This window comes from Equus quagga, chromosome 9 (assembly GCF_021613505.1).
Source record: "Equus quagga isolate Etosha38 chromosome 9, UCLA_HA_Equagga_1.0, whole genome shotgun sequence".
Classification (NCBI taxonomy): Eukaryota; Metazoa; Chordata; class Mammalia; order Perissodactyla; family Equidae; genus Equus; species Equus quagga.
In genome coordinates this window covers 37,679,543-37,704,150 of record NC_060275.1, presented here as the reverse complement: position 1 = coordinate 37,704,150, position 24,608 = coordinate 37,679,543, and the positions used below count along the sequence as shown (strand labels likewise).

The window sequence follows — 24,608 nt, the reverse complement described above, 5'->3', positions numbered from 1 at the left end:
CTCTTTGGGTTGGACTTAAAGTAGAATCTCTGACATTCTACTTCAGATGTAGGGGCTGAAAAATGAGAGTTCTGAATCATCTGAAATTATGTGAAGACACATAAATGAGTCGTGAGAGTAAAGGATGTCCCCCAGGGAGAATGAGTAGGGAGAGCAGAGGGAAGAAGAGGGTGCTAGAAACAGAGTGTTGGGTGGGCCAGTTGAGGTGTGGGAGGCAGGCCATGAGGACTGGAAGCTTGGGAGTTGGGTGGAGAGAGGTTATAGAGAGGGTGTGAGAGACACTATGAAGACTGCTGTGGGAGTGGAGGCTTGCCCTGACCCTGTTGGAACATGGAGTCATCTGGCAAATTGGCAATTAAATGAATACTGTACATCATAAGTGTGCTGAAAGAAGAGGATTTTCTTGGAGTTTTTGCTATTATCTAACACAACATTTTCCTTCCAAAGGATTTAAATGGGATTTTTTCTAAATGGAAGTTTCTAGGCCAGCACTATCCGTTTTTTCTAGTCCAGTAGAAATATTATGTGAGCTACACATGTAATTCAAAATTTTCTAAGAAATTTTAGAAAACTGCATAATAGGGGCCAGCCCGGTGGCCAAGTGGTTGAGTTTGCGCGCTCTGCTTTGGCAGCCCAGCGTTTTGCTGGTTCGAATCCTGGGCACGGACATGGCACCGCTCGTCAGGCCATGCTGGGGTGGCGTCCCATATGCCACAGCTGGAAGGATCCACAACTAAAAATACACAGCTATGTACCTGGGGGCTTTGGGGAGAAAAAGGAAAAATAAAATCTGAAAAAAAAAACACCACATAATAAAAGTAAAAAGAAACAGGTGAAATTTATTTTAGTGATACATTTGTTTCAACCCAATATATCCAAAAAAGTACCATTTCAACATATAATCAATATAAAAAAATGATTGAGATATTTTACACTTCTTTTGGTATAAACACTTTGTATAATACGAAGTGTATTTTACACTTAGAGCCAATCTCCATTTGGACTGACCACATTCAAGTGCTCAGTAGCCACATGTGGCTAGAGGCCATCCATATTTGGACCGTGCAGTTCTAGACTATTGAGATTGTATAAACTTGTCTTAGGCCCCCCAGAGTGTGCACGTGTGCATGCGTGCATGCAAATGTGTGCCTCAAGGTAGTGAGCATCTGAGCTTTCCAACCTCAGAGACCAGGATGCTCTGAAGTACTGTTTCCTTTCTTGTCAGCTGAAGGATCTGAGTTTTTACTCTCATCGGCACACAGGGATTTGTTCTGATCCCGTGCATATGGGATTCCAGAGCAGATTCAGCAGACTAACCTAATCCTTTAGCGCCTTTTTCAGCACTGAACTCAACCTAAGTTTCCTTGAAAGCAGGCAGACTAGCTTTGAAGAGATGGAGTTATGGTCAGTTATCGTTTTAATTTGTCCCTTGACTTTGTATATAGACAGTTTTCCCACATTGTCCTGAAGCATATTCCCCAGTAATCACCTGTGTCATTCAGTTCAGTAAGTGGTCAGAGGACTTGGCTGTACATTTGGGCAGTCTGCGTTGTAATTTGTACATATACATGGTAACTTTACACATGCATCTCTTAGTCTTCTAAAGGAGCACCCTTTGAACTATATTGTAGTAATTCATAATATCTAAAGCAAAAAGGCACTCTTGGAACTTTGCTCCAGAGGAGGTGAGGAGTTTTTCAGAATTCCCGACCTGCCCTTCCCCATTCCCCCTGATATCTCATTTCTTTGCCTGATTCACAGCATCAAAGTTCAGATTGATGCCAAGTGCCAGCCTAAGCAGTTGCTGTCTCCTGACCTATATAACTTTCCTAGATGGAGGAGAGCTGATGGGGTGGTGGTTCCAGTTCACCTTAGACAACAAAGAGCCAAATCACTGTCTTCTCAATAGCCTCAGGGGAAGCAGAGTTGGTTATTGATTCCAGAGGGAGAATGTGGGAATTGGAGGGGGACTAAGCAAATTCAGGAATAAAATACAAGGACAGAATCATTCTTTTAAATTAGAAATCCTGGCCACCTTAGCAAATCCTGAGTTGTCTGTAAGAGGAATGCCAGGCCTACCCACTTCTGTACAAGTCCTATGTATTTCTCAAGGCAATCCAGGTGAGAGTTGGAACCTGGACTTGAGGAATCAGAAGTGCATTTGAATCCTCGCTCACACTGGCTATAACTTTGGGTAAGCTTCCCCCCTCATCTCTGCAGATGGAGATAGTGTATTTGATTCAACTGTGTGTGAAAGAAAATGCAAAATGTACCCTCTGGCAAGATAGAGGTTTTCTCTCTCAAAAGGAGTCAAGGTAGACAGACCAGGACAGGCAGGGATATTTCTCAACATGGTCAGGGGACCCGGGCTCTCTTTCTTTGCTGTCTGCCATCCTCAGTGTGTGGCTTCCTCACTAGAATGGTTGCTTCGCCTTCTGCCATGATCTTTGCATTCTAGCCAGCAGAAAGTAGGAAGGCATAAGAAAAGGCTTGCCCCTAACTTGAAGAAAACGTCCTGAAAGTCCACATGGTTCTGCTTAATCTCCATGGCCAGAATTTAGTCTTGTGGCTATACTTCAGGAGAGGCTAGGAAATGAAATCTTTATTGTAGGTGGCCATGTGCTCAGCTGAGAATCGGGGTGCTTTATTCTGGAAGAAAGAGCAAATGTTAGTTTCATTTCATAAGAAGTAACCACCTTGTAGGGTTGTTTTGAGGATTAAACAAGCCAGGACATGAAAAATGCTAGCCCAGGGCCTACATATAAGACACCAATAACTGGTATCTGTTACTATTACAGTTAAATAAAGCTCAGCTCATGTCACCTCCATAGAGCCTTTATTAATCCTCTCATTTCAAGTATTGTTCCTCTGAATGGTATTTTATGTTCATTTTCTTTTATGGCATTTGTCACTTCCTATCTTTTATTTATGTATGTCTTAAGCTGTATTGATTAAATGCTTTTCTAGTAAGAAGGTTTGTCTCAAAGTGATACAGGAAATTATTGGCTCATATAACTGAAAAAAACTCCAGTGGTAAGACAGTTCAGATATGGTTTGATCAGGGCACTGTTTCCCTTTCTCTAATTCTCTCAGCTCTGCCCCCTCCATGTGTCCGTTTTCCCCTAAGTCTGCCCTCCCTCATGGCTATGAGGTAGATGAAAGCGAGCCCTTGAGGTTATAGATTTCCTTGCTCATTTCAAAGAGAATAAACCTTTAAACATTAAGTCCGTAGCTTTACTCTGACCCAAACATCTGGAACTAATCGCAGTGGGCAGGGGAAAACCACACATTGAGTGGCTTAGGCCTACCCGTCTGATGTAGCAAGAGCCATGAGTTTAGCTATTTTGGAGCTGGAGGTAGGGTCAGTCCCATTGGGACCACATGGCTGTGCTAGGTGGGGTGGTTTTCCAAAGCAAAATCAGACAGGCAATGAGTGCTGGGTAGGCAACCAATGAAAGCCCACTATACAAGCCTACTAAAGCCTAAATATCTGGGCCTCAGGTTTGTTTTTTTATCCTCCACAGCATCTAGCACAATGTATTCTCAAATATTTGCTGAATTCAAGGATATGTGAGTTTGACAAACAGTCGGCTGGCTGGCAGAGGAAGCATTGTTCCCAACCATATTGTGATTCCAAGCTGCCCCTTGAGCTTCTTTTCCCCCCCCCAGTTTTATTGAGAAATAATTAACATACATCACTGTATAAGTTTAAGGTGTACAGCATGATGCCTTGATTTACATATATTATGAAACAGTTACCACGATAGGCTCAGCTAACATCCATCATCTCATATGAAAATAAATAAATAAAAACAAATAAAAGAAATAAAAAATAAATAAAATGAAAAGAAAGAAGAAAAGGAAAAAAAAATTTTCTCCATGCAATGAGAGCTCTTAACACCTTTCCTATATATCATCCAGCAGTGTTAACTATAGTCATCATGTTGTGCATTACATCCCTAGTACTTATATTATAACTGGAAGTTTGTACCTTTTGAACATCTTCCTTCAATCTCCCCTACCCTGACCTTCTGCTGCTGGTAACCACAAGTCTGATCTCTTTTTCTAGGAGTTTGGTGCATGTGTGTGTGTGTGTTTTTTTTTTTCAGATTCCACATATAAGTGAGATCATACAGTGTTTGTCTTTCTCTGTCTGACATATTTCACTTAGTATAATGCCCTCAAGGTCTATCCATGTAGTTGCAAATGATAGGATTTCCTCATTTTTTATGGCTGAATAATATTCCATCGTTTATATATACCACAACTTCTATATCCATTCATCTGTTGATGGACACTTAGATTGTTTCCATGTCTTGGCTATTGTAAATAACGCTGTGAACATGGGGGTGCAGATATCTTTCGAGTTATTTTCATTTCCTTTAGATATATTCCCAGAAATGGAATTGCTGGATCATATGGTAGTTCTAGTTTTAGTTTCTTGAGGATCTTCCGTAGTGTTTTTCCATAGTGGCTGTAACAATTTACAATTCCACCAACAGTACACAAGGGTTCCCTTCACCAGCATTTGTTATCTCGTCTTTTTCATGATGGCCATTCTAACAGATGTGAGGTGATATCTCATTGTGGTTTTAATTTGCATTTCCCTAGTGACTAATGATGTTGAGCATCTTTTCATGTATCTGTTGGGCCTTTGATATATCTTCTTTGGAAAAACATCTATTCAGATCTTTTGCCCATTTTTCAATTTTTTTTTTTTTTGTAAGATTTTTATTTTTCCTTTTTCTCTCCAAAGCCCCCTGGTACATAGTTGTATATTTTTAGTTGTGGGTCCTTCTAGTTGTGGCATGTGGGATGCCGCCTCAGCATGGCCCCACGAGCGGTGCCATGTCCATGCCCAGGATCCAAACCGGCGAAACCCTGCACCGCCAAAGCGGAGAATGCAAACATAACCACTCGGCCACAGGGCGGGCCCTTAGGATTTTTTTTTTTTTCTATTGAGTTGTATGAGTTCTTTATAATTTTGGATATTAACACCTTATCAGATATATGGTTGGCAAGTATTTTTCTCATTCTGTAGGTTGTCTTTTCACTCTGTTGATGGTTTCTTTTCCTGTGCAGAAGCTCTTTAGTTTGACGTAGTCCCACTTGTTTATTTTTAATTTTGTTGCTTATGCTTTAGGTGTCATATCCAAAAAATCATTGCCAAGACCTATCTCAAGGATCTTTATTCCTACGTTTTCTCCTAGGAGTTTCATGGTTTCAGGTCTCCTATTTAAGTCTTTTATTCATTTTGAGTTAATCTTTGCAAGTGGTGTGAGATAGGGATCCAGTTTCATTCTTTTACATGTGAATATTCAGTTATCCAGCACCATTTACTAAAGAGACTATCTTTTCTCCATTGAGTATTCTTCACTCCTTTGTCAAATATTGGTTGACTGTATATGCTTAGGTTTATTTCTGGGCTCTCACTTCTGGTCCTTTTAGCTTCTATTTACCAAAAAGGTCTCCTGTCACTCTAGGGGAGGGAGCTTCTTGGGGTTTCTGATCTTTCTTTCCAGTGCTCTCAAGTTGTTTCTGCCAGAGCTTCTGCTCTGCCAGGCTTTGGAGAGAAACCTGCTCCATTGCCGTCCCTCTTATTACTTCCTGTTGTGCAAGCCCTCTTCTCATTTCTCAGGGACCGGAGTATTTAGGTCAGCAGGTTCTCCCTGTTAGGGAGGTATGCATTTCACTCTAGCAGGAAATCCTAAATTAATTTCATTATCGAAACCAAATTCAGCCTCCTCTGAAACACCCACCCCCCATCCCAACAACCTGGCAGGAAATTTGATCCATCATAATTGCAGCTCCCAAATACCTCTATGATCAAGAGGCCTCGGGAATTTAAGCCAGTGGGAAAACCTCTACCTTTCCTCACTATTTTTGTGTGTGTGAGGAAGACTGGCCTTGAGCTAACATCTATTGCCAATCTTCATCTTTTTTGCTTGAGGAAGATTGTCCCTGAGCTAACATCTGTGCCAATCTTCCTCTGTTTTGTATGTGGGATGCCACCACATCATGGCTTGATGAGCAGTGTGTAGGTCTGCACCTGGGATCCAAACCCATGAACCCTGGACCCCCAAAGCAGAGCCCGCAAACTTAACCACTAAGCCACCGGGCCAGCCCCCCTTCCTCACTATTTAAGTCTTGACCATTGTATCCCCACTGAGATAACAGCTTCTCACCACATACCATCTAACCAGCAAGTCCAATAATCTGTTCAGTCCTTGTCCTAACTGGCCTTTCGGCCTTAGATGGCATCCAGGAACTTTCCTCTGGCTCTCCTCCCATGTTTCTGATTGTACTTTCTTGCCTGTCAGTAGCATGGAGGCAGACACTCCTTAAATGTCACTGTCCGTAGGGCTCTGCCCTCTTTCGCTGAACACTCCAGAGCTCTCGAGGTGACCTCTCCACAGGCACCCCCCCATGAGCTGTGTCTCCAACCCTGGACACTGTCCTTCCTGAGCCCTGGGCATAAATCTCCACTTGGATATCCTGAACCAAGCTCCACATTGTCTCTCTGAGCCTAGGTCCCCTTGTCCCTGCACCCACCCCATCTGTCAGTCTGACAGTGCAGAGCCACCCTGAGCTAGGCCTCCCTCAGTCCCCATTTGTCCCTGAATTCCATCACTTCTGTACCATGTGGGCCTCAGATCAGGCCCTCATCACTCCTTGCCAGTACTCCTGCCCAGGATCTGACAGGCAGCACTGCCTGCAGCCTCCCCACACTCAAGCACCTTCTCAGTACTGCCAGGAGTGTCAGACATGCCTCTGAGCCAGCCACTCTCCTGTGGGAACTCCCTGGCATCTTCCCATCCCTCCTGGACGCTGGCCAGGCTCCTCTGCACTGCAGAGTCTGACACACTCCTTTTCTCATTTCCTGTCCCCACCCCTCATTCCCGTACAACCACATCCTGTGCTCCAGCCTTATTGAAGGTCCTGCTTCTAGAATTTTCTGAGACTTTTTGCATGTGGGGGATGAAAATTGACCCCCCCCCCCCCCACCACCACCCAATGTGTCTCTTTGGCTTGATTATTTTTAAGGACAAAAAACTCTGAAGGAAACTTTGACCTTCCCCCTAACCCTAACTTCCTAAAAGAATTTAAGATAGAAGGCCTGTCCCAGGAAGGCGCTAACACCATAGATAATTCTAGGTGTGGTAGACAGGAAGGCATCTAGCAAAGGCCATTTTATCAAAAGATCTCATTCAGGTCCCACTGTCTATGGATGGCCCAGGAAACACTTGTTTGTCAAACATTTGCTCTTCCGTCTCCATGTGAATTGCCTTCCTCCCCTGTGAAGTCCCAAACCACAACCCGCAACATCCTTCTTTGTGTTTAGCAGAAGATGGTATTTAAGGTGGTAGCTTTGGTCATTTTGGCGAGTTACTCAGTTTTCCCAGGTTTCTCCTGTGTATACGTGTTATTAAACTTTGATTTTTCTCCTGTTATTCTGTCTCATGTCAATTTAGTTCTTAGACCAGCCAGAAGGACGTAGAGAGTAGAGGAACTGTCTTCCTCCCCTACATGCACCTCCAGCCTTTGCACATGGAATGCTGCCCTCCCTCCCCTACCTTCTCTTCTAGGACCCTCTGGAGTCCCAGGTTAGGGAGGCTTTCTCTCCACAGCCTCCACTTTTTCAGGAAGCTCCCTTCTCCAGCACTCTGCAGCGTGGAGGGGTGATCTGACCGTGGACCCATCTCCTTCACTGTCCCAGGGGCCTCTCAGGCACAGGGGCCGCCTTACTGACTCCTGTCTCCCCAGCACCTGCCATGTTCCTAACAAGGAGCAGCTGCCCGATGAACACTGAACGAATGCACCTGTCAAAGCCCGTTTTCATCTTCAGTGATTCAAGCAGTTACAAGTTGTAGCTGATTTTCCTGCCCCAGTTCTCACCACCCCATCCATCCTGGTCATGGCCATTAGACAGTTCTGCTTAAATCACCTCTTGGTGCCACCTTCATGCTCAAAAATCTTCAGACTGAAATTTCTGTCCCTTAGCCAGATGAAGAATACGTGAGCGAATGCCTTAGGTATAGTGGAGATTCTCACGAATGGAGCAGATTGCCAGGGGACACATCATCCTGAGAACCAGGCTAGGTGAACTGGACCAGGAACAAACCCTCACCAAGGGGGAGGAACTTTAAGTACAAAATCGGGGCCATCTCTCCTGTCTGACCAATCTGACCCCTAGGTATGTATTTTTCATGGTTCCCGGTGAGAGAGAGCTGTAAGGAGGCCCTGAAGAGCTGTTTCCCTACAAAGCTGTAAACTTTGGGTGCGGAGGCTGACTGCCTGGGACCCCAGCATGGACCAGCTCAGGCTCCTCCAAGGCCCCAGGGCCAGCAGCTGGACCAGGTGAGACCAGGCAGGGCAGGCCTATAGCACAGGACCCAGGAGCTCACTGAACGACGAACATATGTAAGACATTCATTGATGGGGGTCCGAGGCTCCGCTTCAGGCATGGTGAGAATGAGCAATCCGATTTCTGACAGTCTCCTTCTGGCAGGAGAGGCCTGGGGAATCTTGGTGAAATGCACCTCAGAGTGTCAATTAGACGCTGAGGCTCCCGGTGTCCCCCCACACCCCACCATTTTCCCTCCCCTCTTCACAGGCTCATTGCTATGGCCCAGGTCAAAGGCTTCCTCCTTTGGAGTGCCCTCCCTGGATGCCCTGGTTGGAAGTAGCCCCTTTCTCTCCTCTCTCCTGTAATTCTACGCCTGCATCCTGAACCAGCGATAGGACACTCAGTCCCCATTGCCTTGTGTCATTTCCTACGTGGCTGTAGGCATAATGTCCTCACATCTTCCTGAGCATGCAGTGCTCAGAGCCAGGGGCTTAAAGATGCTTCTTGACTAAATTGCAGTTCAGTGATTTTTAATGACCTTTAAGAGTTCTGCACTAGTCATCAAAGGATACAATCAACAGAGTGAAATGGCAACCTACAGAATGGGAGAAAGTACTGCAAATCAATACTTGATGAGGGGTTAATATCCAGAATATATAAAGAACTGCTACAACTCAACAATAAAAAAACTAACAACCCAATTTAAAAAATGCTCAAAGGACTTGAATAGACATTTCTCCAAAGAAGGCATACAAATAGTCAATAAACACATGAAAAGATACTCAACATCACTAATCATTAGGGAAATGCAAATCAAAACCACAATGAGATGCCACCTCACACACAGTAGGATGGCTACTATTTAAAAAAAAAAAAAACAGAAAATAAGTGTTGGTGAGAATGTGGGGAAATTGGAACCCTTGTGCACTGTTGGTGGGAATGTAAAATGGTGCAGCTGCTATGGAAAACTGTATGGCAGTTCCTCAAAAATGAAAAAGAGAATTACCACATGATCCAGCAATCCCATTTCTGGTTATATATCCAAAAGAATTGAAAGCAGGGTGTCAAACAGATATTTGTACCCATGTTCATAGTAGCATTATTCACAGTAGCCAAGAGGTGGAAGTAATCCAAGTGTCCAATGACAGCTGAATGGATCAACAAAATGTCCAGCCTTAAAAAGGAAGGAAATTTTGAACACACACTACAACAGGAACATTATGCTAAGTGAAATAAGCCAGTCACAAAAAGACAAATACTGTATGAAAGGCTGGCCCCGTGGCAAGTGGTTAAGTTCATGCTCCGCTTCGGAGGCCCACAGTTTCGCTGGTTCAGATCCCACGTGTGGACATGGCACCACTCATCAGGCCATGCTGAGGCAGCATCCCACATAGCACAACCAGAGGCACTCACAACTAGAATACACAACTATGTACTCGGGGGCTTTGGGAAAAAGAGGAAGAAGAAGGAAAAAAAATACTGTATGAGGTACGTAAAGTAGCCAAATTCATAGAGGCAGAACATAGAATGGTGGTTGACAGAGGCCAGGAGAGGGGGCAAAGGAGAGTTGTTATTTAATGGGTACAGAGTTTCACTTTTGCAAGGTGAAAAGAATTCTCAAGCTTGGTTGCACAACAATGTGAATGTACTTAACACCACTGAAACGTGCACTTAAAAATGGCTAAGATGGTAAATTTTATGTTATGTATATTTTACCACAATTAAAATTTTTTGAAAAGAGTTCTGACTTGGCCCATTCAGATTGTTCCCTAGGCAAGCTTGTCCTGAAGTAGCACCCTGAGGACTTGGATTGGTTACTTGGCCATGGAACACATGGAGGAGAAGTACTCCTTACATTCCCAGAGAAATGACCTTACTCCTCAGAGGGCAGTCCATGGACCCCCGACAGCCTCACGCAGGCTAGTTAGAAACACAGAACCTCAGGCCCCACCCCAATCTTAAAGAATCAGAATCTGCATTTTAATTGGCTTCCAGGCGATTCATACAAGTTAATGCCTGAAAAGCCTGGCCTAGAGGAGATCCTCACTGGGAAGGAGGGCAATGAAAGGAGGGGCGAGGGGCACACACATTGTACTGTTGCTGGGAGCACCAATCCCCACCACTCTCCCAACTTAGAGATGGGGAAACTGAGGCCCTGAGAACCACAGAGGCTTGCAGCAGAAAAGTCGCGAAACACACTTGACTGGGTAGGCTCTGGAGACTGACTTCCCAGGTGCTAGCTTGTCTATCTTCTCTCTCTCTCTGCCTTAGCTTCCCCACCTGTAAGAGCCACCTCATGGATCTGCTTATGTAACTGTTGAATAATTAGTACAGGTAAGAGTGTACACGTGTCCAGTGTAGTGCCTGCTCTTGTTATTGTTGCTGGAAGTCATCTTTACAGGAGGGAGTGCAGTGGAGAGGGTCCAAGATGGCATCAGTGCCCAAGATTCCGGGTGGAGTATGGCCAGAAGGTATGCGCAGCGGGGTGGGGTGGGCAGTGATGCTAATGAGAAAACACGGGCATTTATTCATCACTACATTCATTCCTACCAGAACAAGTATGTGGCTCAGCGAGTAAGATCCCGGGTATCGGCAGTGCGAGACGAGCTGAGGCGGTCTGCGGGCAGAGGGCACCGAGGCATGGCGTTGCCGGGCCACCGGCTCTAGCGCTGCAGCCCAGGAACCCCCTCCTCCAGCCAGGGACGCAACGAGCACCCCCCTCCCTGGGTCTTTCTCAGCCCTGGTGTTGGGGGGCTAGGCCAAGAGGGGCAGGGCTGTGCGCGGCCTTCCACGCCTCTCACGCTGGGCCACCGAGGGGCAGAACCCTCGGGGCGCTTTTCATACAGGCAGAGGGTGGGCCGGGGACTCTGCTGCCCGCATCATCACGCATCCCAAGGCATCTGCGGCGCACGCCCTGGGAGACCGCGGGTCTGGCGCAGCGCAGGCAGTAAGCTTGTGGCATGGGCGCCCTTCCCACCTCGTCCCACCGCGGTATGCATCGAGAGCCAGTGGGCCACTCCTGGGCCCCCACCTTGGGTCCCCTCACCTGAGTCCCCAGCACGTTGCTCTCCTTCGCAGCAGGTTCCGCATTAGGGCCCCCCAACTTGGTTTCACACGGAGCACCTTTCCTGGGATCCCAGTACCTCGTCCCCTCTCACTCCACCAGCGGAAGCAGGCCCGGCACTTTCCGCATGTGGGTTTGGCCTGCCCTCCATTCGTGAGGCAGTGGTGCCTCGGGACAGCGCCGCTCTGCCTCTGGCACCCAGGATGCAGGCCCGAGGGCAGAGAGGAGGAGGTGCTCCTGTCTAGGTCGCACCCAAGCGACCCGTTTCGACGGTGCGCAGCCGCCGAGACCTTATTAACCAACCTCGGGGATCCCCAATCTTTCTTCTCGTTCACCCAATGGTCAGCCGCATTCGGATACGCGGAGCACACGCCCTACTGGGGAGCAGCACCCCAGGAAGTCTCCTTACAAACTCCCGCCCGGTACACGAGGGTCCTGCCACGGAGAGAGGGGGTCCCGGGCGCTGTGCGCGGTTCGGGCCCGGAAGAGTCCCGAGGAGCATCGCCAGGTTCCAGGATGCCGAGCAGCAAAACGCAGTTCGTTGCTTCTTCCACCAGCCTCTCCGAGGGACCACAGATAAATGAGAACTTGTGTTCCAAGTGTCTGGGGGCACCTCCGTGGGCTCCGTTGGGGAGCTGTTCAAAGAGACAACCAAAACGGGCACTCTCCCCCCGCCCCGCCCCGCCCCGCCCCGCCCCGCCCCTGAGGGGCAAAGGTCAGGAAAGAAGTGAAACTCCTTGAGTCAGCGCGCCCCAGGCAAACCGGGCGGTCCCGAGAGGCACCGCCCCTCGGCCGCAGACCCGGTGCCACCGGCGGGCGGGGAGGCGCGCCGGGCGTGGCGGAGGCGGAGTCCGGGCGGGCCGGCCTCGGCGTTTCCCCCGCCCGGCCCGGGCGACCCGGACGGCGCGGCAGGCAGGCCTGGGTCATGGCCGGTGGCGCGGCGCAGCCGGGGGCCGAGCTGCTGAACTTCGCGCAGTTCCGGGACTCGAGCGCGCAGCGGCTAGCCTATGGCTACGGTGCGCGCAGCCTGCGCGAGCTGCGGGCGCGCGAATTCGGCCGCCTGGCAGGTGAGGCCGGCGGGGACACCTGCGCGGGGCTGGCCAGGTGGCCGTGGGGGGCGCGCGGTTTCTGGAACCGACGTAGCAGGAGCTTTTGCTCCAGGTGGGAGCGGCGTTACCTCATTTGGGATGCATTTGAAATCGAAAGACCTTGAGGGATGTGTCCATGCGTCCGTTTCGTAGACGCGGCTCCCTGAGGTCCCAAGCCCCAAGACTTCTTGCTACTCTTGCTCCTTAGACTTTCCAGTGGTGCAGGACCAGCCTAGTCCTCTATCACCTGTCTCCGCCCTCCTTAGGAATCTTTTTGCTTTCGCTTGCCGCGAGACTCCCAACTCCAAAAGGTCCAGCTGGAGCCGGGGTTGCAAAATGCAGGAGAGTCCCGGGCCGTGACAGTTCGGATGCTCCCCGGGAACGGGAACAGTGCGTGGGCGGCCAGCGCTCCGGGTTGGGACCAAGGGGCTTCGGCCGCCGGGCGGAGCCTTCCGAAGCTGCGCTCCTGCGGACTGCGGTGGGATCACTCGCAGCAACTTTTATTTTCGAAACCTCAGTTTTCTCACTCGTGCGCTCAGAACAATGCCTCCGAACTCCAGCTCGCTGGGGGACTTGAATTAGCAAAGCGTGGAATGTGAATTTTAAGTACAAGGTGAGCCTGTAAACTGGACGTGAGAGCCGGGACCGCATCGTGCCTTTGAGTTCCGCAAAGCGGAACAGGCGGGGTAAATTCGAAATCAAGCTCGATCGGGCCCTGTGGCCGTCCCCAGCCCATTGCTGCAGGGCGGGTCGGGGGCCCGCACGGGGTGGGGGCTCACCCTTTTGCCAGGGACCTTGGGTGAAGGGCTTCCTCGAGTCTCAGAACCGCTTGCCGGTAGAGCAGGGAGGGGCTGAAGGGTAAGTGGGCAGGTCTTGGCGTCGGGCGCCGGGATTTGAGGTGTATAATTTTTTTTAAAGAGTTTGTTTTTCCTTTTTCTCCCCCAAACCTCCCCAGTACATAGTTGTGTATTTTTAGTTGTGAATCCTTCCAGTTGTGGTCTGTGGGACGCCGCCCCAGCATGGCCCGAGGAGCGGTGCCATGTCCGCGCCCAGGATTCCAACCGGCGAAACCCTGGGCCACCGAAGCGGAGCGCGCGAACGCAACCACTCGGCCACAGGGACGACCCCTGAGGTGTATAATTTTATTCTGTCGTGGTGAACAGTTGATGACCAGTCCCCTGCTTGCGGTGAAACAGCAACCACGACTTAGGTTTCATTAATCAGGTGGCTGATTTCAGCTTTTCAGGTCATTTCCTCATGTTTCGGATTGTGAGTCTTTTTCCCTTTGGGGGCTTTAAGGGATGCGGCCTCCTTCTTGTGTGTCCCCCGTCTGTACGTTGCTAGGGGATCCCAGGAAGGAGACAGGGGACTGTCTACTGGCCTCTCTCTACTCCCTCCCCATTTTCCACGGTGGCAGTCACCTGCTGGAAACAGCGCCCCTCCCTCTGCTTCCACAGTCTCTCCCTCTCTTTCTTTCTCTCTCTCTCCCTGTCTCCCTCTCTCAGAACTTTTTTTTATTATGGAAATTCCCACCCACAGAAATAGAGAGAGGGAAACAATGAACACCCACAGGTGCAGACGCTCCCCATTCTTTTGAAACAAATCCCAGAGGCTGTTATCATTCAGTAGGTAATTATTTCAGCACCACACCTCCTTAATCCCCTAATTGCCTCCAGCTCTGATCCCTAACTCCCATCATTCACCCACCTCTTCCCTCCACACTGCCCTGGGAAAGTGGAGGCACTTCTGGTCCCCTCTTTGTTTCTCTCTTGGCCCTCAGAGAACAGCACCTTTTCCCTCAAAGGTAAAGTTTGGATGTGATAGCCAGGCTGCCAGGCTGGCCTTCAGAGCCCCTTTAACAGCTGCTGTGTTTGTGGTTGTGTTGTGTGTAGCATCCATCTGTCTGTCTGTCTGTCTATCTCTCTCTCAATCTATCTGTCTATTTAGTGCAAGTTCCCACCATTCCCTCTACATTATGGTTCAAGTAAACTTTTGTGGATGAAACTCCACCCTCCCACCGCGGGGAGTCCTGGTACATATCCCCTCTTTTTTCCACATAGAAACAAATGAACTGGAGAGAGGGCAGGGAAAAAAAAACAACCAACCAAACCAAAATAACATAACCTTCGCCTCCCCTTCCTCCCCCTTCCCCCCCCCCCCCCCCGCCATAGTTTTTCTGCAGGTTGAGAATTTGTCTGGTTCAGTGGTCGTCTGGATAATTAAATGCTTAATCTTTAAGTGCTGAAATATTTTGCCTAACCAATTGGTTGGGAATTTCCTCGTTTTGGTGAAAGGAGCATATTGATTACACAGATGTGGTTCAAGTGGATCTTGAAGCCTCAGGGTGCTGACTGATGGCTATTCACCCTGTGTGGAACCAAGAACTGAAGGTGCATGAGCCAGAAGAGACCCTGGAATGTCCTTTCCTGAAGGTCTAAGGCCAACTGATTTTGGAATTGTTTGCCTGCTTCTTCTAATAACAGCCAAACCTTGTGGAGTGTTTACTGTGCACCAGGCACTGGACTGGGTGCTGTCAAACACCAACTCATTTAACACATACCTCACTTGCAGATGAAGGCACAGGAATCCACAGTGGGGAGCAGGATTCAGCCTAGGTTGGTTGACTTGGATTCTGCACTAACTACTGTGCTGGCTGTCCTACTAAGATCAGATCTCTGCCCTGTTTTGCAAAATTAATTACTGGACCAAAGGCCAAAGCAGCTTTCTCCCAAATGGCTTCCTGGCCCTGCAGAAGACTGTGGGCAAGGCGTGTGGTGCCCTTGGCAGCCCCTCAGGTGTCACATGTCACTGGGGCTTCACATGATCATCTCCCTGATGGTTGGGCGGATGCAAGTCTTTCTTTTGGTGTGGTACCTTTGTATTTCTGAATCATCGGTAAAAGAGAACATTATTTTAAAACTAATTTTTTGGACTAGGTAATACATTTACATGGTACCAAATTCAAAAGGTGCCAAAGGAGGATGAAGAATGGCCAGGGAGCCCCCCTCTCCTCCAGCCACAGCCCTTGTGGCCACCCCAGTGTCAACTGCTGCCACCCGTATCTTGTGTGTCTATATTTATATGTGTGTACATGGTTGTTGTTTTTTTTTTTAACATAATTGAGCCATAACATTTCTCATCCTCTGACATAGTTTATATTTATTTGCTTATTGTCTTTCTCTGTCACTTTATTTGCTTATAGTCTCTCTCTGTCACTATCATACCAGCTTGTATTTTGTCTGCTGTTGTGTCCCCAGTGCTTAGAACAGTGCTTGTGCCATAATGAGTGCTCAATAAATATTTCTTGAGTGTAAAAACTCTCAGTAAGCTAGGAATAAAAGGAAATTTAATCAACCTGATAAAGACCATCTACAGAAAACCACAACTAACGTCATACCTAATAGTGAAAGACTGAAAGCTTTACCCCATGATCAGGAATAAGATAAGGATGTCTGTTCTCGCTACTTCTGTTCAGCATTGCACTAGAAGTTCTAACTAAGACAATTTGGCAAGAAAATGAAATAAAAGGCACCTAGATTGGAAAGGAAGAAGTATAACATCTCTACTTGCTGATAACATAATCTTATATATAGAAAAGCCTAAGGAACCCACACACAGAACTATTAGAACTAAAAAACAAATTCAGCAAAGTCATGGGATACAAGAGCAATATACAAATATCATTTCAATTTCTATACACTAGCAGTAAACACTATGAAAATGAAATAAAGGGAAGCATCAAAAAATAAAATACATAGGAATAAATGTATCCAAAGAAGTACAAAGGATTATACACTGAAAACTACAAAACATCCTTGAAAGAAATAAAAGAAGATCTAAATAATGGAAAGACATCCTGTATTCATGGATTTGAAGACTTAATATTGTTAAGATGGCAATACTCTCCAAATTGACCTACAGATTTCATGCAATTCCTATCAAAATCCCAGGTACTTTTTTTTGCGGAAATCGACAAGTTGATCCTAAAATTCATATATAAATCAAGTGACCCAGAACAGCAAAAGCAATGTTGAAAAATAACAAAGTTGAAAGACTTGCACTTTCCATAAAAGTAAAGTAAGTAAAATTTATATAAAGTTACAGTAATCAAGACAGTGTGCTATTTGCATAAGGATAGACACATAGACCAATGGAGCAGAATTGTAAGTTCAGAAATAAACCCATATATCTACGGCTAATTGATTTCCAACAGAATGCCAAGACAGTTCAACAGAGGGAAAAGTAGTCTCTTCAACAAATGGTGTTGGGACAACTTAATATCCACATTCAAAAGGATGAACTTGGACCCCTACCTTACACTGTATTAAAAAATTAACTGAAAACGGATCAAAGGCCTAAATATAAAATCTAAAAGTATAAAACTCTTAGAAGAAAGCCTAAGCAAAAATCATCAGAACCTTGGGTTAGGCAATGGTTTCTTATGACACTAAAAATAAAAGCAGTGATAACAAAAATAGACAAATTGGATTTCATCAAAATTAAACACTTCCATGCTTCAATGGATACCATCAAGAAAGTAAAAAACAAAAGGGAAAGGACAACTCACCGAAAGAGAGAAAACATGTGTCCGCACAAAAACTTATACACACATATTCATAGCTGCATTATTTATAATAATGGAAACAACGTAAATGTTCATCAGTGGATGAATGGATAAATGAAAGGTGGTATATCCACACAGTAGAATACTATTCAATTATAAAAAGGAATGAAGTTTTGATACATGCTGCGATATGGAGGCACCTGGAAGATATTATGCTAAGTGAAAGAAGCCAGACACAAAAGGCCACATATTGTATGATTCCATTTATATGAAATGTCCAGAACAGGGAAATCTATAGAGACAGAAAGTGGATTAGTGGCTGCCAGGGGGTGGGGCTGAGTGGATTGGGGAGTTATTGGTAATAGGTATGGGGTCTCTTTTTGGGATGAATGAAATGTTCTAAAATTAGATATGGTGATGGTTGCAGAACTTTATGAATATTCTAAAACCTCTAAATTATACAATTTTAAAAGGGCAGGCTTTATAGTATGTGAGTTATATCTCAATAAAGCTGTTATAAAACAAACAAAAAATATTTAAGTGAAGGAAAGAAAGGATGAATCTATTCATATTGGATGTTCTTGAAAACGTATCTCAGAGTTTGTTCCGTATTAGTACTTATAAAGTACTAGAGAGGTGTACAAGAATTCTTTATTTTAAATACATGTTGGTGGACATTTAAGTCATTTCCAATCTTTTGCTACTGCAGACAGTGCTGTACTGAATATCCTCATAGAAAGGCCATTCACAAAAGCATGGGTATTTATAAGATAAATTCCTAACAGAGGAATTGCTGGGTCAAAGAGAGTTTGCATTTTAAAGTGTGACCGTTATCGCCAAATTGCTATCCATGAAGAGGTTGTACCCATTTACCCTCCTCAGCCATGTACCAGCCAGCCTGTTTCCCTACATCCTCACCCACACAGTGAATTGTCCAACCTTTTGAACTTGGCCAATCTGATGGGTCAGGCTCAAATATCTCACTTTCATCTAAATTTGCATTTCTCTGTTTCTGAGAGAGACTGGAAAGATCCTTTACATCCTAGTATTCTTTGAAGCTCTCAAAGCTGGTCTAGGGTTGAGGATTGTAGAATTCACTGTGGGAAACAGAATCAGGGCTCGCCCCACTCGAGAAACTGCACGGAACTTGCAGAATAGGGTGTGAGTCATAAGGTGAAATAGATTTATGTTAATCACCAACGGCTGTTGGGCTCCTTCTCTACGTGAGATGCTCTTCCAGGTTCCTCAGAGAGCTGGTTAGTCAGAAACGCTCTCTCAGGGCTTGAAAAGTCTTTAAATATAGAAAGTGCTATTCCTGCATTGCTCACGCCTGCCAGTGGATTAAGAAGTACGTATCAAGAGACTGGGAGAAATCAGTGGCCTGATATTATGTCTACATACATCAAATAGGCACTGGTCAGGCACACACAAACAAGATTGAGGTCAAATAAGTGGAAGACCTATGGAAAACACCACAGGTTTATTTTGTGTTTTCTTTCAGGAACCGTCTACCTTGACCATGCGGGAGCCACATTGTTCTCCCAGAGCCAGCTCACAAGCTTCACTAAAGATCTCGTGGAAAATGTTTATGGTAAGAAAAACACACCAACACTGACTTTTGCTTTGAACATTAGCCAGCTACATTCAGCTGATATTTCTCTACTTAATAAATGTTGGATTAATAGACTAGGACCATGGTGAGCACCCAAAGCTGAATAAGCCCCATGTGAGAGGGGGTCACCCAGGGTCAATCTAATACATGTATTGTTGGGATGGGAAGAACTGGCACGGGGACACACAAGTTACTTCCAGAAGAAGGGGTCAGTGTCAGGAAATGCACAAAGGCATGAAGGTACTCTTTGATGGTGTGATGACCCTGTGGGACTGGCACGGTGCAGAGGGTGGGGCGGCAGGAGGAACATTTATTCCTTCATTCACTCCATAATGTTTATTAAGCCTCTTTCGTGTCCTGGGCGTGGTGCTGTAATGAGAACAAAGTAAACACAGTCCCTGCCTTTGTGGACTATGGTCTAGTCAAGACAAGACCTTAATCAAGTGTAAATTACCAAATAAATGTAAATTGTCACCCGTGTGAAGGGCTATGAACAAAAGGCCCTAGTGCCATGGGGGTCTATGTCTGCAGAATGACAGTGAGCTGGCAGTGTGAGTGTCAGGGAAAGCTTCTTTAGGAGTGGAGTGGATGCTGGAGAAGGAGCAGGAATTCACCTGGAAAAGAGGAGGAGAAGGGTATTCCAGGCAGAGGGAACAGCATGAGGTAAGACCCTGTAGTGGTTTTAGGAAGCAGCTCAGGAACACAGGGAGTAGGGGAGAGGGGTGGAGGTATGAATGGAGAGGTGGGAAGATGCCTTGTAGGTGCTCCATACAGTGTGATGTTTACTCTAGAAACAGTGGGCAGTCATTGAGGGCATTAATCAGCAGCGCAAGGTAATCAGGAGATAACTTTAAAGGGAGTTGGAACTAATAGCAGCAGTAACACCTGTAGCAGTGGTGGTGTCAAAGCAAAGATAACGTTTACTGAGCACTCATGACAATTCAGGTACTTCATCTGTATTCTCTCTCCATCCTCATGACAAGCTTCTGTTATCAAAGGAGCTAAGGTACGGGTTCTGTTATCACTGCTGTTTTACAGATGAAGAAACAGGGTCCCTCTCAGAGAGGGTAGGTAACTAACCTGAGGCCATGCAGTCAGGAGGTGCTGGAGCTGGGGGAGTTGAGTCTCCAGGCGGTCTGGCTCCAGAGCACAAGCCCTCAGCCCCCACCAGCCTGCCTCGGTTCATGACAGTCCTGTGATGCCGCACTCAGGCTCTGGGCAGCCCACAGATATTTAAATCTGGGGAACAGTCTCCAGGGAGGATGCCAGTGAGGGACTTTAGCTTGATTTTAATCCATGATTTGCAAGGAGACCTGCAATTCTCCTTCTTTCACCTTTGCAAGAGTCATAACCCTGGTGCTGGCCTGAGAGATGACAGAATCAGGACTGCAGGTGATCCTAATGATGTGGGACTGAAAACCAAGGTGATGAAGGGCAACAAGGATAAGTACCAAGTCCCACAGTTCCTAGCTGATGTGGAAAAGGAACATTAGTAGCTTCAGTGGCCAGACATTCAGTATAACCCTCCAGTGTGGTTTGAGAAAAAAAGAAACCAAAACCAAAAAGGCCAAGACTGTGTAACGTGCACATGTGGTCCTGCTCCTGAGAAGTGGTGGTGCCCAGCCCTGAGGGTCAGGCCCTTCAAGGGTCTGTGTTCATGCCTGGGGGCTGTGTTTTGAGGGAGATAATGATACTCTGGGGCACACACTGGGAGGGACACCAGGAGGGGAGAAAAACTAGAAACTGACAAGGGAAGGGTGAAATTAGGAGAGCCTTTAGCGTTGAGAATGGGTGGCTAAGAGGAGGTGTCACAGCTCCTGTCACGTATTTGGAAGAGGAGAGAGATGTGTTTTTGCAGGAATAGTGCCAGGAGCAGGGGTGTGAATGCAGGGCAACAGATGGGGCCTTAGATTAAGAGGCATTCGTGGCTCTGTTTTGGGGTTAGGGGAAAGGGCAGCCTCCTGAGATTGTGTACAGGGTTCCCTGGAGTTAACGAGCAGAGCTGGGCTCACCATCTGTCAGGGAACTTGTAGAAAAGGTTCTTGCATTGGGCTGGCTGCCTCTGAGCTGACTTCCAGCTCTTCCCTGATCCTGTCTTGTTATACTAGTGAGGTGAGGGTTTTTGGCTTGTTTCTTTAACAGCTTTATTACGTTAGATTTTACGTATCATAAAATTCACCTCTTTCAAGTGTACAGTACAATGATTTTTAGTAACTGCCGAGTGGTGCAACCATCACCATAGTCAGAAAGAACATTTTCATTCCCCCATTGAGATCTCTGATGCCCATTTACAGTTGATTCCCATTGCCCTCCCAGCCCCAGGCAACCGCTGATCTACTACTTTCTGTATCTCTGTACAGTTGCCTTTGCTGGACATTTCATGTAAATGGAATCTTATGATATGTGACCTCATGTGTCTGGCGTCTTTCACTTAGCATGTTTTTGAGGTTCATTCATGACATAGCCAGTAGTTTGTTCCTTTTTATTGCTGAATAATTTCCCATTGTATGGATATACCACATTTTGTCTATGTGTTCACCAGCTCATGGGCATTTATGTTGTTCCCAGAGTTTGGCTTTATGAGTAAAGCTGCTCTAAACATTCATGTTCATGAATATTTGTATGCCCATGTTTTCATTTCTTTTGAGTATACAGGAGTGGCATTGCTGGGTCATATAGTAGTTTTATGCTGAACTTTTTGAGGGAGAAGGTTTTGGAAGAACACAAAAGGAGAGACCATAAGTAGTGACTCAATGGCTTTGTCTCTGTAACCTACCAGGTAACCCTCACAGCCAGAACGTCAGCAGCAAGCTCACCCATGACACCGTGGAGCAGGTGCGCTACAGGTGAGCGGCAGAGGCGCCAGGCTGAGTGGGCATTGCTGGGGATGGACTTCCTTCCTACCACCTGCCCGCATCCCACAAAGGTTCTGAGTTGCTTTTAGGAAGATCACACTCAGCTAAATGGCCACACATGCACAATGATAAACATCGGGGGCAGAGGATGGGAAGGTGAGAGTGAGGAGGTGTGGAGCCAGGCAGAAGCATAGGTAGGGGGCTCTGAGGTGTGCACAGCTGTTGTGTGTGGCTCTGAGCAGATGCCAGAATTCCTGAGGGCCAGAGTAACAGAGAGTGACCCAGCTTTCTAAGTCTTTTTTCAGAGAGAAGAAAAACAGTCCCTTTGGTTTTTCTTTTCATGTTTCATTAGGCATCTTGTTTTCTTCATCTTTTTCCCACTTTTTACTGATATTTGCATGTTAAGCCGTTCTTTATATTTTTCCACATGTAATAATTAGTTTTTGGTAAGTAATTTCCAGGTAGTTACTTGAATGGATACAATTTCTAATTATTTCCAATTCGAAAGTGATACTGGGTTGCCAATATTAAAAACAATGTGAAACAAGTTGATGACTTGAAGCTTGTTATGATAAAGCCAGATAGTAGACCAAGGAGGGGTGACTTCAGCTGAGATTAGGGTAGGTGTGGATTTTTGTCTTATCCAGGTAGGATGGGGACTTGGGAGGCAAGTTGATTTTGCCAGTTTGAACCTGTTTCTCATCTCTTTCCATAATTTCCTCTGCCCATGCCCTAACTTCACAAGTGTGGCAAAGTCTACCTGGGGTTTTCCTAGCTGTTAAGGTAGAGAGGTGTCATATTTGGCAGAACTACACTACCTCCAAGTGTTTAACACTGGACGGAGTTGCCATGATGCTGTGCCTCTTCCAGGATCCTGGCGCACTTCCACACCTCCCCAGACGACTACAGTGTGATTTTCACAGCCGGCTGCACAGCTGCTCTTAAACTGGTGGCAGAGGCCTTCCCGTGGGTGTCCCCGGGCCCGGAGAGCAGCGGGAGTCGGTTCTGTTACCTCACCGACAGCCATACCTCTGTGGTGGGCATGAGGAAGGTCACCATGGCCATGAACGTCACTTCCATCCCGGTCAGGCCAGAGGACTTGTGGTCAGCGGAGAAACTGGCGACTGCCACCAGCGACCCCAACTGCCTGCTTCCGCATCTCTTCTGTTACCCAGCTCAGAGTAACTTTTCCGGAACCCGATACCCCCTCTCTTGGATAGGAGAGGTCAAGTCCGGGCGGATGTGCCCTGTGAGCGTGCCTGGGAAGTGGTTCGTGCTGCTCGATGCAGCCTCCCACGTGAGCACCTCGCCTTTGGACCTGTCTATTCACCAGGCCGACTTTGTCCCCCTCTCCTTCTATAAGATCTTTGGATTCCCCACCGGCCTGGGTGCTCTGCTGGTGAATAATCGTACGGCTCCTCTGCTGAGGAAAACCTATTTTGGAGGAGGCACGGCGGCTGCCTACCTTGCAGGAGAAGACTTCTATGTCCCGAGACAGTCGGTCGTTGAAAGGTAACCTCGCCAAGAGAGTGGCTGGCTGGAGTTCAGCAAGGCTGGGTCTGGCATGTGTCACCTGTAGGATTGTGCAAGGGATCAGGCTGGCCCACTGGGATCAGGGGAGTTGGCTGTTGCTGGCAGGGATGGAGGCTGGTGGCACGGCTCAGATCTGGGAGGCAGAGGTCAGCTGGCATGTGCCACGGGTGGCTCAGGGGACTCTGCCCCCATTTGTGGGCTTCTCCACAGTGTGGGAGGACAAAGGCCTGCAGATAAGGGCTGCAAGCAGAAGGGGTGACAGGCTCTCAAGGGGGCCTAGAGGGAGGGCCACCAGGCCTTGGCCCAGAGCACTGACAAAGGCGGCAGCAATTAAAGCAGGGACTTAAAAAGATGGCTCCGTTTGAACAACTGTGCATACGTGTTGACAGCACAGGTAGTTCTTCAGCAGCTAGAATCAGCTCAGCTTGGCACCCAGTTAACAAGAGGAGTCAGTTAAACCAGAGGCCACCAGACTTGCCGGGCACCCTTAACAGCAGCCTCTGCGAGCCCCACTGTGAGTTACAAAGGAAGTTCGAGGGCAGGCAACTACTTGCCCTCAAATGGTGTAGGCCTCTGCCTGGGTTTGTTGGTCTATGTGTCCTCCTCAGGGTGCAGAGGCAGGTGATGTGGGTCATGCCCAGGAATCTCCCAGATGGCAATGGCTGGGACCCGTATGGTTGAATGCATGAGAGGGTGAAAATGGCAGGTGACCCAGGGTTCTGATGGGTCCAACAGCAGGAGATACCATGGGGTTGAGGCAGGGAGCTAGTTTTCCTGCTCGTGCCTGAGAAGGCCCAGGCCCTGGATGGGAAGGTGGGTCATATCCCCGACAGACCCAGGTGCCAAGAGGGTCCTGAAGATAGGAGCGTGGCCTTGGCAGTAGAGTCATTGGTCAAACGTGTAGGCCCCACAGCTGGATCACTGGGGAGTGAATCGTGGCTCCATGCACACCAGCTGTGGGAGCAGGGGCACATGACTCGATCTCGCTGCACCTCATGTTTTTCCTATAAAGTAGGTGTCTAAAAGGAAACGATTCTTTAGAGCTGATGTAGATGAAGCGCCAAGATGCAGTTGGCATCGAATTGTTATGAGGCTATGTGATGTCTCCTTTATTTGAGACTTCTCCGTGGTTGGGGGATTCTAAAACAGGAAGGCTAATGTAAACCTTTTGAATCCAAGTGTGATAATATAGCATGTAGTATAACCAAGTAAGAACAGAATGACAGGCACAACATCATATAAATTAAAGGCAGAACAAAATGACAACCCAAACTTTATTGAGCCAATAGGGACACCTGATGGCTAAGAGAAGTGGGGCCGCTCATTACGGGCCGGGCGTGGTTGGGTTGGGCTGGACCAGACCTCTTTCCCTCCATTTTGGTGGGTTGCTTCATAGCAGGTGCAACACCAAGATTCCCAGAAAGCTGAATGTATTATTTTTTTTTTTTTTAATTTTTTTTTTTTTTTTTAAGATTTTATTTTTTTTCCTTTTTCTCCCCAAAGCCCCCCGGTACATAGTTGTGTATTCTTCGTTGTGGGTTCTTC

General features: G+C 47.1%; 1 protein-coding gene across 1 annotated transcript in view; it reads left to right on the top strand.

Moving 5' to 3' along the window:
• The first annotated feature begins 12,198 nt into the window (after positions 1 to 12,198).
• Positions 12,199 to 24,608, top strand: part of MOCOS (molybdenum cofactor sulfurase) — a 51,493-nt gene continuing 39,083 nt past the window's right edge. Inside the window, exons 1-4 of the mRNA XM_046671387.1 lie at positions 12,199 to 12,478; positions 18,565 to 18,654; positions 21,455 to 21,521; positions 22,401 to 23,042. Coding sequence (XP_046527343.1) covers positions 12,337 to 12,478; positions 18,565 to 18,654; positions 21,455 to 21,521; positions 22,401 to 23,042 — 941 coding nt within the window. The 5' untranslated portion in view covers positions 12,199 to 12,336. The remainder of the gene's footprint in view (positions 12,479 to 18,564; positions 18,655 to 21,454; positions 21,522 to 22,400; positions 23,043 to 24,608) is intronic.